General features: G+C 59.0%; 1 protein-coding gene across 5 annotated transcripts in view; it reads left to right on the top strand.

Moving 5' to 3' along the window:
- IQSEC3 (IQ motif and Sec7 domain ArfGEF 3) overlaps nt 1-7,327 on the top strand; it is an 88,806-nt gene extending 81,479 nt beyond the window's left edge. Inside the window, exons 12-15 of one of the 5 annotated variants that reach the window (XM_025283023.3) lie at nt 139-231; nt 2,907-2,959; nt 3,042-3,121; nt 6,235-6,365. In XM_025283023.3, coding sequence (XP_025138808.2) covers nt 139-231; nt 2,907-2,959; nt 3,042-3,116 — 221 coding nt within the window. In that variant the 3' untranslated portion in view covers nt 3,117-3,121; nt 6,235-6,365. Of the gene's footprint in view, nt 1-138; nt 232-2,906; nt 2,984-3,041; nt 3,122-6,234 lie in introns of all 5 variants that reach the window. The other 4 variants (XM_025283019.3, XM_025283018.3, XM_025283020.3 and 1 more) reach the window with 4 other exon arrangements.
- Nucleotides 7,328-16,049: the final 8,722 nt, after the last annotated feature.

Below are 16,049 nucleotides of genomic sequence, written 5' to 3'. Positions count from 1 at the left end.
GCCATGAAGTGGGGAAGTGGGTGCTGTGTGTTCGGGACCCCCTCTCCCGCTCCCCCCCACTCTCCCCCAATCCCTTCTCACCCCTCTGTGTGCTGGAGTCCAGGTTTCTCTCTGTTTACGAGTTTCTCCGTTTCCCAGGGGAGCTGGAGAAGCAGCAAGGAACAAAGACTCTCTCCTTCAAGGCCGGGGGATCCCAGGGAGACCCACAGTCCAAGCAAGGATCGCCCACAGGTGAGTTCCAGACCTGGGGCCCCGTCTGCGTGGAGGCCCCGCCCACACCCCAGCCTTGGGGTCCTGGGGGATTCCGGGTGAGGGAGATGCTGCTTTACATGGCCCAGCCTCCTGGGGCCTCAGCAGTGGAAGTGGGTGGAAGGCGAGTGAGAAATGTGTCTACTGACAAACGTCACTGTCCTCCTGGAGGTGTCAGGACCCTGGGCCCCTCGCTCTCTGCCGACTGCTGGTGCGTGGGGTAGGGGCATCTGCGGCCAGGAGCAGGTAAGAAAGGTGGCCAGAAGGGTCTGGAAATCTTGGTCTGCCCCCTCCAGACCTTTCCCTAAGGGGCCGCCAGCTCTCTCTCATCCCAGGCCTGAGTCAGCCTCCCGAAACCCACATGAACCCTCAAACCCAGTGTCTCAAATGGTTTCTCCAGGTTGAATTATTCACTCCAGATGAATTCAGCCGGCTTCAGATTTTCTGTCACCTGTGGCCATGTTCTGTAGACCTCTTCCTCCCTTCCCTTGTCCCCCCTCCTACTTTTCTGTCCCCGGCCCCTTCCCTTCCCCCAACCTGCAGGGAGAAGACGTGCCCCCAAAGAAAAAAGAATCAGAAGGAGAGGTGGCATGAGAATTAAATCCCAGCCCAACACACCCTAGCAAACCATCCGGGACTCTTCACTAATTAATTAATTCAGCCATTCATCCTTACAGTAATGAACTCTTATTGAGTGCCTGCTGTGTGCCTCCCACCAAGCCCTGGGAAACCAGGGTCCCAGCAGGACGTCAGTTTGAGCTGAGCCTCCAGTGGGCTCCCTGCTGGTCCCAAACGCCCCCGGTTACGGCCACGGCGCCGAGACGCCGTGGCAGCATCACAGGACCGGCCCCACCAGCTGGGAGATGAGATTGGTTTTCTAAGCACGGTTTTTGCTCACGGAGACCCTCACTGTGATGTCTCCTCTGTGTGTGGGTCTGACCCGCCAGCATGAGTTCCTAATTCTCCACCTGCCCTGTTGTCAGCCGGCCCCTTTATGTCTGAGGTCACAGCACATGCCTGTTTACACAGCTGTTTAAACCCCGGAGTCAAACCTCAGCTGTGGCTGATTCCTGAACACCCCGTCCCACTCTCTGCAGCACAGCCCGTCTCTGGGGGTAGCTGCAGCCCCCGGCCTCCCCCCCGGCAATGTCCATCTCCAGGGCCTCATCCATTAGCTCCCTCCCCAGCGGGTCCTCGGTTCCAAACATTAGCCCAGCTTCCTCTTGTGTTACAGAAAGCAGAGGGGTGGGCATTGGAGGGAGTGGGCGCCCTCCCAGCGATGTGAGAAATCAGAGGGCCCTGGCAGAGGGCTCTAGGATGTTGCTGGGGGTACGGGAGGGAGTCAGGGGTGACTGAGTTGGAAGAAGTCCTCAAGCTGTCCCCGGGGGTACACAGGGTGTGCCAGGCCCATCAGAAAGCCCTCATGTATATTAACGCATGTATGTGAAATCTAAAAAAAAAAAAAAGGTATAGATGATCTTATTTGCAAAGCAGAAATAGAGACACAGATGTAGAGAACAAATGTTTGGGTACCAAGGCAGGAAGGAGGGGTGGGATGAATTGGGAGAATGGGATTGACATATATACACTTCTCTGTATAATAGAGATAACTAATGAGAACCTACTCTACAGCCCAGGGAACTCGACTCAGGGCTCTGTTGTGACCTGAATGGGAAGGAAATCCAAAACAAGAGGGGATGTATATATATATGTATGGGGCTTTCCAGGTGGCTCAGGGGTGAAGAATTCACCTGCCAATACAGGAGACACAAGAGATGCAGGTTCAGTCCCTGGGTTGGGAAGATCCCCTGGAGGAGGAAATGGCAACCCACTCCAGTATTCTTGCCTGGAGGATCCCATGGACAGAGGAGCCTGGGGGGCTACAGTCCGTGGGGTCACAAAGAGTTGGACACAACTGAGCGATTGAGCAGCAGCAGTGTGTATACGTATGGGCGATTCACTTTGCTGCAGAAACTAACATAGCATTGTAAAGCTGTACTCCAATAAAAATTAATGGAAAAGAAAAGAAAGCCCTCATAGACGGGAATTCTCTGGTGGTCCAGTGGTCTGCACTTCCAATGCAGGGGTCACTGGTCTGTTCCCTGGGTCAGGGAACTAAGAACCTACATGCTGCAGGGCTCGGCCAAAAAAAATAAATGTTTTTAAAAAAGAAGTCCCTGGTAGCTATCACAGACTGCTCTTACCTGCACCAGGCTCTGCCCTGGGGTGCGTGCAGCTCACTGAATCCTCAGCACTCAGCTCGGTAGCAGGAACAAGAAAGGAATGGGGCCCCTCCCTCACAGAGTCTGTGCCACAGACACTCAGGAGCCCCCAGGAGCCGAGAACCAAGGCCTCCTCACAGCCACTCTGCACAGTCCGTCCAGGGCTCTGATAAAGGTGAAGGAGATTCGACAATACCCAGCAAGGAAAAAATGGGCCCAGAGAGGTGTAGCATCTTGCCCAAGGTCACACAGCTGCTCAGTGGCAGAGCTGGGCTCAGGCACCAAGTCCACTGCCCCACACAGTTGTGGGGCCCCTGGAGGATCCAGAAGGATGCCAGGTTGGGAGGTGAGGGGTGGGATGGCGGGGTGGGTAGGCAGGGCTTTGTGCAGGAACAGGGCCGTGGAGAGTGAGCCCTGTGCTCTTTGCATTCAAAGCCAAAAGGGAAGCGGCGGCCGTGGGGGAGAAGGCGGCGGAGAGCTCGGTGGAGGTGAGTGGAGGCCTGGTCGCCCAGGTGAGTGTGTCTGCGTGCCCCGTCCTCTTCTCACTGTCTCTGTTGTTTCTCTTCTCAGGTTTTAATCAATGCCTCCCCAGCCCGACTCACCATATTACCAATTTCAAGAGATACAATTAAAAGTTACTGCTAGCATGGGTAATGCCACTCTTCCAGCGCCTAATTAAGCCACAGTGCCCCCTCCAGTTCCCCGGATGCCCAGCCCACCGAGCCCCCCAGGCTGAGCTCCCAGACTAACACGTGCAGATGAAGCCCCCAGCAGGCCCACAGCATCCCTCCACAGCCCCCTAAACCCACCGCCCCACACATGCTATGGTCCTGATGCTCCATGTCCCCTCTCCCACGTCCTGCCAGCCTCTGTGGAGGGAGTCTGGCCCCTCCGAGAATCACCCCTCAGGTCCAGTCCCCGAGTCAACGCCTCTGGGGAAAGTGGGGGCAGCTGGGAGGATACAGTGTCTGCTCAACACAGCTGAGCCACCTGGAAAGCTGGCCATGGGTGGGATGTGCCGGAGGAAGTGAGGCAAGGTGGGACTGGGGTTGTCTTAGGGCTTCTCCTTGTGGGGGTGGGGTGGGCGCTGCTGTGTCTGAAGACCCTCCAAGTTGGAGGGAAGGGACTGGTGGAGTGGCAGGAGCAGCTGGTCCCTGCCAGCCCAGAGCACCACGTGGGAGGCGGCATGTAGTCGCCCTGCAAGCCTGGGGACCCCAGCCCTCCCCACTGGCTCCCCTTGGAAACCGTGAACCCCTCACTCATTTCTGCAAGGCCTCCAGGGCCCCTCATGCTCACACAGACCCCCCCACTCCAAGCTGGAGGAGCCCCCTCTTAGGGCTCTGAGGGAGGAGCCCTGCCCCAGCCCGACTAAGCTTGGGGAAGCCCCAGGAAACCCTCACTCTCCCTGTAGCCCCCCCACCCCCCACACACCTGTGTCTGGAGGAGGCACCTTCACACGGAGGAGCTTCCTGCCCCGGCAGCTGGCAAGCCCCCAGGGTGGGTATTCCATCCTCCGCAACCGCCACCCCCCTGCCCATCTTCCTGCAGCTGCCCGTTCTCCAGCCTTGCAGATAAACACCACAAGTTACCAGCCCTGCCCATGCCTTCGAGCCCCTGCCCAGGGAGGACCACGGTCTGGGGGCCCTTTGCCCCCTCCTCCCCGGTCCAGAGGGCCACGTGGCTATCTGCAAGGCTAGCCCCAGGGCCCCACCAGCCTCCGCTCCCCTGCACCGAGGGTAGCCTTGCCGCCCGCCTCTCTGCTGGACCCCAAGCTCCTGCGTCCTCCGCCCCCTACCCCGTCACTGCCTGGCCGCCTGCTGGCAGGCGCTTCTCCAGCTTGTCTGAGCTGTCAGGCTTGCTACTCATGTTCCATCCCTTCCCCTCTCTCTTCTTTCTTTCATCAGCAGGGAGTGGGGGGGTCAGAATGAGAGAATGTTCTGCTGTCACTTCCTGCTTTTCACTTACTATTAAAGATAAGGATGGGCCAGATTGGGTGGGGCGGAGGGAGGTGCAGACAGCGGAGCGGGGATCAGGGACAGGGAGCGGAGGAGGCGCAGGGTGAGACCAGAGCTGCGGCCACGGAGGGGCTCGAGGGTCTCAACCGGGGCGGTCAAGTGTTTTCCCCGAGAGGGGCTGCGGTAAAGTCTGGGAGCAGTGAGCAGAAACCTTGACCCCACAGTCTCAGGCCACTTTCTCCCGGAAAATAACTCGAAATAGAGTGGGGAATAACTCAGAATAACTCAAAGCAGGTGGGGAAAAGAGCCGCCTCCCACCCCCCAGTGGATGGAAGGAAGCCTTCTGTCCCAATAAGGACCACAGAGGACTCCCCAAGAGGGAGGGAGACGCAGCCCTGTCTGCCCTGTCTGGGGCACTGAGGGGCTTGGGGACTCCTTTGTTGGAATATGGCAGGGAGTAGTGGGGGGAAGAAGCTCAGGCCTAGAAAACGCTGCCAAGGTAAAGGTTGAGAATGGAGAGTAGAGCCCACGGCCTGCAGACTCTGGCAGTGGGGGCTTGTGAAAATTAAAGAAACAGGGCTGGAGTCAGGGGATAAGGAGCAGGACTGGAGAGCCAAGTGACCCATCAGGGCAGCACCTGGACCCAGGAAGGGGGAGTTCTTGACATTGCACCTTTTGCCAGTAAATAGGGTCAGGACCTGCTGTCTTAGGGCTCTGAGATAGTGTAGGGCAGGGCCATCGTGGTTTAGCCTGGCTATAGGGTCCCCTCCTTTGCAGCCTTAGTATTTCCCCATCCTGAGCCTGAGGGGTGATGCCCCCAGGACAGACAGAAGCAACCCCAGAGATAAGGGTCTCAGCCACCCCTGGAAAGGTCCAAGAGTCCAGAAAGGCTTGTGTGTCACATCTACAGGCTGGGGCGCTGGAGGGATGAGGAATTAATTAAACCCTCCTCCTTCCAGAATCCTGCTATTTCTTCCACCATCCCTGCTAGCAAGAAGAGGACAGGCTAGTCCCCAGTGTCCTCCATGGGCTGAGGGAGGGACCACGCCCTCACACTCCAACCCAGGGGGAAAAATGGGGGTCCTTTGGGTTCCCCCTCTGGCAGCAGGGCAGATTTCTTCAGGACCCAGGTTGGGCCAGAAAGGCAGCTAAGGACCTGACTGTGGCTGGACTCTGCTTTCGAATGTGTGGGCATGGCCCTGGGGAGTCTGGGAGGATGGGGCAGGTCTCTGGACCACCCCTCGGGGTCCCTGGAATTCTGGGGTTTAGACACCTTTGTGATTCTACAGTGACGATGAGGCCTCGCTCTGACAAAGCTGGTGGGAGGGGAGGGGCTTGCAAGGCTGAAAGCCACCTGCCTCCTGACCCTGTCCTCGTGTCCCCAACACACCCCTGAGAGATAGGAAAGCGGTAGAGCTACTCCTGCTTTTCCAGCTTGAGGCCAGTGGGGAGGCTAGTGGGTGCTCCCGCGTGGCCCAGGGCCACCCAGCAGGTCTGTGAGATCAGACTGCATAACCTGAGTCCATTGGTCCAACTGCCCACCCCACAGACAGGAGCCAGGAGGCTCAGCTGGAGCAGAACATGGCAGGCTCTGGGCTCCACCCGAGCCCAGCACCTCTGCCTGGCAGCCGGGTGCCCTCTAGGTGGTGGAGAAATGGGAAGTGGGGCCTGTGAACCCCTCGTGGGCACAGGAGCTGGGAAAGGGTTGGGGGGTGGGCGGGGAGGGAGGCCCGGGAAGGGAGGCCAGTCCCAGCAGCTGGGAATTAGTCTTGTAACATTTCATACTTCTCTGGCTGTTTCTAAACTAGGTGTCAATTCACAACAGGCTTCAGGTGTCCCCACACAGCTCCGGGCCGGGGGCCGAGAGGGGAGCGCCGTTGCCAGACCTGCAGCCTAGCCCCTCGAGGGAGCAGCCCCCACCGCCGCCGCCACCGCCGCCACCCACGCCCCCCGGGACCCTGGTGCAGTGCCAGCAGATAGTCAAGGTCATTGTCCTGGACAAGCCCTGCCTGGCCCGCATGGAGCCCCTCCTGAGCCAGGCCCTCTCCTGCTATGCCCCAGCCTCCTCCGACTCCTGCGGCTCCACGCCCCTGGGCGGCCCAGGCTCCCCACTCAAGGTGGTCCACCGGCCCCCGCTGCCCCCACCCCCACCCCCCTACAACCACCCACACCAGTTCTGCCCGCCTGGCTCCCTGCTGCACCAACGTCGCTGCTCCAGCGGCTCCAGGAGCCTGGTGTAGACACGCCCGCCCCCCATGCTGCTGTCGCAGAGGGAGGGGGCCACGCCAGGGCCCCCACTGCCCCTCCGCCCGCTGCTCCCCATGCCCGGCACGCCGCGTTCCTGGTCACCCATCGCTGTCATTTTGGAGAGAGAATTCCCATCCCTGGCACCTGGTTTGCTCGGCCCAAGCTTCCGTTCCTCAGTTGAGCAGCCCTCCCCTCCAATCTGCGGGCCTCCCTGGCTCCCTGGGGCCCCACCCAGCCCGGCACAGCTAGGCCTCTTCTACCCTGACCACCCCTCCAGCCGCTTGGACCAGGGATTGAGGGCGACAGGAGCTGAGGGCCTAACCAGCTTCCTGGGCCGGGTCAGCCAGGCCCTGGCCCTCAGGTCGGGCAGGCAGGTGTGACAGCTATGGGCTAGCACCCGAGCCTCGCATGGAAGGTGGTCTGGCTCCTGCCCCAGCACTGGGTGCGGGCCGGTTGGCCCTGGATCCCTGGAGCAGCCAAGTCAGGGGGAGGCCTGGGGAAAGGGGTGGGTCTCTCTGATGCCCCTTCCCGCCCCTCAGCCCAGCGGTCTCAGGAGGCAGCTCCTCTGTGCCCCAGGGACGTTGACCCATCTGGCCTGGGGCGGGGGGCCGGGGGTGGGGGCGCTTCTCCTGCTTCCTCAGGGGCTGGGGCACTGCCTGCCCCGGGGCTGCTGAGATTTCAGGAAATGGGGAAGGGAAGGGGCGCCCCTCAGCTCTCTCTCAGTCAGGTCCACAGAGCCAAGGAATCGTGAGGTCACGTAGCTACAAAATGCACCTCTTATAGAGTTTCTTGTTCTCTAAGCCCCAAAGAGTGTCAAGTGTGTGCCTGGGGCATAAACACGCACACACACAGGAGAACTGGGTCTTCCCGATGTAGAAGCAGAAAGAGGAAGAAGCCGGGTTTGCCCAAGGGCAGACACAACCAGCAAAGCAAGGACTCCCACACAGGTCGGGCCCCCTCTCCCCAATCTGAACCCGGAATGACTTCTGTGGCCTCCACGAGGGCTGTGAACACAGAGTGGGTGAGAGGTGCCCAAGCAGAAGCAGGTGCTCAGAGGCTCAGCATCACCCCCCTGCACCATCGCCCTCAAGAGCCCTCTTAACTCCCGCCCCCACCCCAGAAGGCAGCAGGCCCGCCCCCAGTAGGGGTGGCTGCAAGTGTCCCTACACCCTTGAAACCGCGAAGGAGCGCCACGCAGGGCTCGCTGATCTCCTCAGCACCTGGCAGAGCCAGGGCCAGCCTCTGTGCGACCCCTCTGAGCACAGGCCGGCCCGCCCCAGTCACGGCCCTTCCAGGGATGGTCTGTCCCCCGCCAGGCTGGACCCTCCTGTGGTCCTGAGCTGATAGCGCACTGCTGACCTCTCTAAGGGTCCTGCCGCTCGGGGCCCCGGGTCCGAGACCTCCCGAGAGATGGCAGTTGAAGTCGGGACCTAGAGTGAATTCACTTCTCCCCAGCCCCACCCCGCGCCCCAGCTGCAGGCCCAGGGCCGCAAGGAGGCACGATTCCTCCTCCTCTCAGAGATCCCAGGTGGCCTAGTTTCGTGTATACGTGTGTGAGCACAGGCGTCACTGTGATGTCACCAGTCAGTGTATTTCTGGCTCTGTCTTTGTCAGCCCGTGTCCATAACGTGTGACCAATTTACCGCCTGAGCCCGTCTGTGCCCCCCCCGCCCCCCCACCGAGTCCTCGTTGTCCTGGCCCCCCTCCCGTGTCTTTTCTGTAACAGGGTCGCTCCAATCAGAGCCTTTCCAAATGGAGCGGCCAACCAATGGGGCGGCACGGTTCAGGTTCACAGGCCCAGTGCCCGGGGCCTGGGAGCAGGGGTGTGGGCTCAGAAGGAAAAGGATGTGTCTGCGGGGTGGGGGTCGTGGGGCCCCTTGTCATCTGCTCACACAGCTGACGAAGTGTCTGCCGATGCCCAGACTTTCCAGGTCAGGACCAGCGGCGGGGGCCCCCCGCCCCCTCAGGGCGGGCGCATGCGCGGTCCTCTCCACTGAGGATGCGAAGCTCAGGTGTCTCAGTGGCCTTCCCCAGGTAGGGCTTCACCCCTAGCGTGCCCCCCCGCCACCCCTTCCCCTTCCCCCCCGGTCACTGCTGTGGCTGCCCTGTGCTCCAGTGGCGCCCTGGGAATGCTGGCCCCAGGAAGCAGACCAGGCTGGAATCAGCAGCATGTGGAGCCGACCCTGAGCTGTGAGGGGCTTTAACCCCCGCAGGCCTGGGACAGGGGGCGGCAGGGCCTCCTCACAGTTGGGGGTGCGGGGTTCCCAGCCTCTGAACCTCCCTCCTCTGATGGGCCAAACGGCTAGGCTTGGGGCCCGCCTCTGTGCCAGGCCCCAGAGCCGACCCCCAGACAACTGGGACAAGCCTCGGGCCCTCTGCACAGCAGTGGCCACGTCAGGGACCCCACCCTCCGGGAAGGCCCAGTGGAGGTGCTCTTGGTCTCCTGCCCCCCAGCCCCTACCGAGGGGCCCGTGGAGTGCTGCTCAAGCCCCTAGACACGGCCTCCTGGGCAGATGTGCACTGACCCCAAGGTGGCCCTGCTCTGTCCCTGCTCCAGGCCTTACTTTGGGGACCTGGCCCCTTCCTGGTTTCACCCATTTGTCCCCAACCTGCAGAATCAGGAGCCAGAGATGAAGATGAACCTAGCTTCCCCCACCCTGCGGGGCCAGCCCGCCTCCGAGCTGGAGCTGGGGTGCACAGGCACCCGCCCACGTGCTCAGCCCTGAGCCCGCCCCCCTGGCCCCCACAGCCTGCCAGACGACAGTGTGCCAGTAGGCTTCCCCGCCAACCAGCGGTCGGTCTGTCCCCGTGTCCTGCTGTACATACATCCTCGCTGCACCCCTGCCGTCGCCACGTACGCCCCCTCACCCATCGAGAGCAGCCTCTCGAGGGCAAGAAAAGCAAGGTGGCTGCACCCAGCGATGAATCCAAATGGCAAATATTTTGTAACAAAATAGCCCAGAGGTATTTTATCTGTTCAATTCATAGAGTTTTAGAGATTATATTGAAATATGTCACTTGAGCAAACTGTGTCGGTTCTGTTTCTTTCGTACCCCAAGAGGGGGTCTACTGCAAATCAGATCTCCGTGAGACCACACAGGCTGAGGGCACCAGCTGGGCCTCCTCTGGCCATGGGGGTGTCCCCCTGTGACGTAGTCAGGGAGCCCCTCTATACACAAATGGGGCAGACTCCTCTGGTGGTCCAGAGGTTAAGAATCTGCCTGCCAGTGTGGTCTGGGAAGATCCCGCACGTTGCAGGGCGACTAAGCCCGAGTGCCGCAACTACAGAAGCCCGCAAGACCTGGAGCCCACTCTCTGCAATAAGAGAAGAGCCCCGCTCATCACAAGAAGAAGCCTGCGTGCAGCAAGGAGGAGCCACTGCAGCCAAAATAAATCAAAACAAAAATGCAAAAACAAAACAATAAAAATGGGTCGAGGAACTATCTGATGGGCAGGCACTTGGTCAGAGCTCTGGGTGCAGGGCCAGGGAATGACCCCCCCCCCCAAAATACACATGCACACGGAACGACCCCCACCAACACACACACACACAGGAAATGACCCCCATTGACACACACACACAATGACCCCCACCAACACACACACACACAGAGGAAATGACCCCCATCGACACACATACACAGAATGACCCCCACCAACACACACAGGGAATGACCCCCCCCAAAATACACACACACACGGAACGACCCCCACCAACACACACACACAGGAAATGACCCCCATCAACACACACACACAGAATGACCCCCACCAACACACACACACACACACGGAATGAACCCCACCAATCCATACACACAGGGAATGACCCCCACCCACACACATGCAGGAAATGACCCCCATCGACACACATACACAGAATGACCCCCACCAACACACACACACACAGGGAATGACCCCCACTACCACACACACACATAATGACCCCCACCAACACACACACACACGGAATGACCCCCACCAACACACACACACACAGAATGACCCCCACCAACACACACACACTGGGAATGACCCTCACCCACACACACATGGAATGACCCCCACCAACACACACACACACACACACAGAATGACCCCCACCAACACACACACACGCACACGGAATGACCCCCACCAACACACACACACATGGAATGACCCCCACCAACACACACACACACACATGGAATGACCCCTATCCACACGTACACACAGGGAATGATCCCCACCAACACACACACACATACACATGGAATGACCCCCACCAACACACACATGGAATGACCCCCACCCCCCTACACACACACGGAATGACCCCCACCAACACACACACACATGGAATGACCCCCACCCACACACACGGAATGACCCCCACCAACACATACACACAGGGAATGACCCCTACCAACATACACACACACAGTGAATGACCCCCACCAACACACACACACACACGGAATGACCCCCACCAACACACACACAGAGGGAATGACCCCCACAAACACACATACAGACACATGGAGTGAACCCTACCAACACACACACACACAGGGAATGACCCCCACCAACACCCACACACACATACACACACAGAGGGAATGACCCCCACCAACACACACACACACGGAATGACCCCCACCAACACCTGCACACACACACACATACACACACACACACACACAGGGAATGACCCCCAACGAACACATACACACATGGAATGACCCCCACCAACACACACACAGAGGGAATGACCCCCACCAACACACACACACACAGGGAATGACCCCCACCAACACACATACAGACACATGGAGTGAACCCTACCAACACACACACACACAGGGAATGACCCCCACCAACACACATACACTGGGAATGACCCCCACCCACACACACCCAGCCAGTTAAAGCAGGTTTCAGAGGCGACCAACTCAGCTAGGAGACTAGGACATGGAGAGAGCACCATGACGGCCAGCATGCACCCAGCAGAGTGGGAGTCCAGGGGGTCAGGACTTGGTGTTCCGCGATAGAGGCCCTGCTTGGTTTTCCGTGATAGAGGCCAGGGGTATGCCGGTGTCAGGGTCCCACTGATCACATTTGGTCCTCAGCCTCAGGTGATTTTCTCCAGATGTCAACTCCGAAGCCTGACTTTCTCATCACAAGGTCTGGGTTGACAAGCCCCAGGTGTACCCTCTTAAAGTGGAGGGAAAGGGTTGGGAGAAAACTGTCAGGAAAAGTGATGGAGCCACAGACTAGAGTGGAGCAAACATCCACTGAGCCCATGGCAGGCTGCTGGAGCTGGAAGGGAAGCCAAGGCCCTGCATAGGCCTGAGTTGCTGAGATGAGGAAGGCAAGACTGAAATCCCAGTTGGAGGGAGACGTGGCGGCCTGGGGCCGGCGTCACACTGCATGCAAGGCCCTTGCCTGCCACCACCATGAGGCAGGGGCATGCCCAGAGCCATGTCTCCCAGGAGAGCAGAGAGGAGAAGCCCTCCAGCAAAGCTGAGGCCTGAGGGAGAGAAGCAACTGGCCCGAATGGCTGGTCTAGGGACACCTGCTAAGAGGGTGTCCGGCTCCCCTGGTGACCAGAGCACTGAGAACCCCAAAATCCAGACAGCAGCCCAGGCTGGGCCGCATTATCCCATGGAGGTGCAAAGGAACAGGCCCTCGCCCTCCTTCCAGGAAATGGGAAATTCCAGGAGAAGCCTGGGGCCAGCTCTGACCTGACGCATCCTGAGAACTTTCTGACCCAGGAAGCTGAGGACTTGTCCCTTGGGAGCACCCCTGAGGGGACCCAGCTCAGCCCAAGCCTGGGAGAGGGCCCAGAGCCAAATGGGATCCTGCTGTCCCTGTGGGGACTTGGGAGGGGGCACCATCCTGCAAGTCTTCTGGCCTCTGCAGTCGTCAAGGAGGAGATGGGCAGCCCTCCGGTAGCAGAGGAGACACCCACAGGGACCCCAGACCCTCTGGGTCACCCACTTAACCACTGGACATGGGGATGGACGGAGCTCTATGGCCAGTGCCTCTCGTTGTGGGACCCTTCAGACGTGGAAACAAGCTCATCAGCCCTGACTTAGAATGCTTCTGAGAGGGTGGCCCCCGGGTGTTACAGGTTTCTGGCTGAGAGCAAGGGGCCGGGTGCCAGTGCAAGAAGACGGAAAATCCAACAGGGTTTAGAACACCTGGTGCCTGGTGTGCTCCTGGTGAGGGTCCAGGGGTGAGGGATGTGTGGTGATGGACTGAGCAAAGTGCCTGCTCTCCAGGGGTTCGTGTTGGGTGGTGCCGTCGAAAATACACAAATAGAGACTTCCCTGGTGGTCCAGTGATTAAGACTCCAGGCCTCCGGTGCAGGGCGCACAGATTTGATCCCTGGTTGGGGAACTAAGATCACATATGCCACGTGGCACAGCCACAAAAATAAATAACAACTTAAAATAAGAATAAAAATACACAAATGGACAGTGTTTTCACACAGCAGATGGTGGTATGACAGAGGGATGGCCTCAAGGGGCTGAGGCCTCTCCGAGGAGACAAATTCAACAAGGTCTAGGTTGGGTCTGAGGGCAGGTAAGCCGCTCAGAGACCACCTCTAGGCATGGAACAAGGTGGAAACCAGGCGAGTCTGCCTCGTATTTCCTTTTATGGGCATCCCTCGTGGCTCAGATGATAGAGAATCAGCCTGCAAAACAGGAGACCCGGTTGAATCCTTGGGTCTGGACGATCCCCTGGAGGAGGGCATGGAAACCCTCTCCAGTATTCATGCCTGGAGAATCCCATGGACAAAGGAGACTGGGGGGCTACAGTCCATGGGGCTGTAAGGAGTTGGACATGCTGCTGCTGCTAAGTCACATCAGTTGTGTCCAACTCTGTGCGACCCCATAGATGGCAGCCCACCAGGCTCCTCTGTCCCTGAGATTCTCCAGGCAAGAGTACTGGAGTGGGCTGCCATTTCCTTCTCCAATGCGTGAAAGTGAAGTCGCTCGGTCGTGTCTAACTCTTCACGACCCCATGGACTGTAGCCTACCAGGCTCCTCCGTCCATGGGATTTTCCAGACAAGAGTACTGGAGTGGGTTGCCATTGCCTTCTCCAGAGTTGGACATGACTGAGCAATTAACAATGTCACTTTCATATAAGCCTACTTATATGAAAATTCCTACTAAATCTTGAATGCATTTAAAAACCACTTTTATTCAGGAAATAATAAAATGGGCCTCTCTTAGAAAACCCAGGACAGAGAGTCACCATCCTTTTGCGAAAGGAAGTGAGTGGGGAGCAGATAGTCAGGCAGCTCCTGAAGCCTGAGGGATGGGTGGGGGCAGTGCTAAGGGCTGGGTCACTGCAGGAGGACCCTAGAAGACTAGCCCAGTAGTGAGGAAAAGTGCCCTGGCACTGGCCACTGCTGTCCAGAACACCTCCTGTGGGGAGGAGCCCTGCCCCGGGCCTGGTCAGCCTGCAGGCTGCATTGCCCCCCTCCTCCTTTTCACCCCGGCCCAAGAAGACTCAGGTTTGCCATTTAGAATAATAACAGGATGGACCCCACAGCCTTTAGCTCCAGGTTCTGGGGTTGATGACCTGTCACACCACAGCATGGAGCAGATAAAGTTGTCACAGTTTGATTCTCTTACAGCAGGGCTGGCAGACGTGCCCGCCCCCCAACCCCGTCTCAGCCTCCGCAGACGTGATGACTGATCCTCGCTTTCTGGGAGTTCCCACCAAGCACCATGTGTGGACATGCAGAAATTAACACAGAGCCACCTGGAAGGAAGGTGGGGGTGGTTTAGGGCAGGAGGTGCGGACTCAGGCCTGGGCTGAGATGGGAGTGGGGAGAAAGGCCCTTCGAGGGGTCACCCAGGGCTGCTCACGTGGCCCACCAGTTCCTGACTGCTCTGGGGGACGCCTGCTCTGTCCCCTGGCCCCCTACTGCTCAGCCCCTCCCATGCATGCGCCTGGAGCTGCTTCCTTCTAGGGCTCCACGTGCCCCCAGCCACCTGGCAGCTGCCTGACAGCAGGTCCCCTCACCTGCTCCTCTCACCTCCCACCAACTCCATGTCCTTTGACCCCAGAGTGAGGAGGACATGGCAGCCGGGCCAGGTGCAGGAGGTGCTCAGAAGAGTGCCTGTCCCAGTGGGAAGCCCAGCCTGCAGGGGCCTAGGCTGACGCTGCTGGCCTTGGGAGAGACCCTGCACCAGGACGGGTCAGGAGGGCACTCCCCCCATGGGGAGGAGAGGCCCAGCTGGAGCTCAGTGGCCTGGAATTGCAGGCTGCATTCTTATCCTTACCCCTCCCCTGTTCAAGAACCATGGGCTTCCCTAGTGGCTCAGATGGTCAAGAACCTACCTGCAGTATGGGATACCTGGGTTTGATCCCTGGGTTGAGAAGATCCCCTGGAGAAGAGAATGTACCCACTCTAGCATTCTTGTCTGGGAAATCTCATGGGCAGGGGCGCCTGGTGGGCTACAATCCATGGAGTTGCACAGGGTCGGACACGAATGAGCGACTAACACTTTCACCGCTTTACTCCCCAAGAAGGCTGTCCAGTTCAAGATCAGCTCCAAGACCCAGCTTGGAGTCAGAACTGGTCCTACCAGGAAAATTCCACTCTCGGGGTGGCAAGAGGATGAGGGAGCTGGGCTCGGGAGATGGGGAGGAGGGATGGGAACTCTTTCCTTGCCCCTCCTCCCATCCCCCCTGCAGGTCTGGTGGCTTCTTTCCCAGGGGAACCAGGAGCCCTCACCCCACTGGCTGCTCCTAGCACCTCAGCGCTTCCTGCTCCCACGACCCTGAAACCTCAAGGCAAACTCTGGAAAAATTGTGGGAACTGGCCACAGGGATGGAGACCACCAGGAGGGCTGGCTCTTGTTCCCACATTCCCAACACCACTGGAGAGGCCTACTGCCCCCCCAGGAACTCCCTAATCCCCTTTCCTCCCAAGACATCTGGGTGAGAAGCAGCTTCCCCCTCCACTGCACCCCAACCCCACAGGGAATGAATGTACAGCAGGCATGAGGGAGCCTTGCCCACCATCACAGGGGCCACAGAGTCCCCAGATGTCAGACCTGGAAGCAAGCAGGTTATGAGACAGGTGGGGACTGGGGACCTGGGACCCTTTACTGCAGTGCGTGTACCTGGACAGGTGTCCCCTCATCTCTTCAAGCAACAGATACAAAGAAACCGTAAGGAACTGAAACTAGCGGCACACCCGCACAGCCGGGGCAAGTCATGAACCATAAGATGCGAAAGCCAAAACCCAACTGCCATGATCCCTGTCCACCACTAAGGGGGTGGGCAGACCCCCTAAGCCATCCTCCCACCTGACCCACCATACCCTCACCCCAGCTCCTGTCCCGCCCCCAAGGAAAGGAGCTGGCAAGA

This window comes from Bubalus bubalis, chromosome 4 (assembly GCF_019923935.1).
Source record: "Bubalus bubalis isolate 160015118507 breed Murrah chromosome 4, NDDB_SH_1, whole genome shotgun sequence".
Taxonomy (NCBI): Eukaryota; Metazoa; Chordata; class Mammalia; order Artiodactyla; family Bovidae; genus Bubalus; species Bubalus bubalis.
The sequence above is the reverse complement of the archived record's forward strand: the minus strand, read 5'-3'. Positions and strand labels throughout refer to the sequence as shown.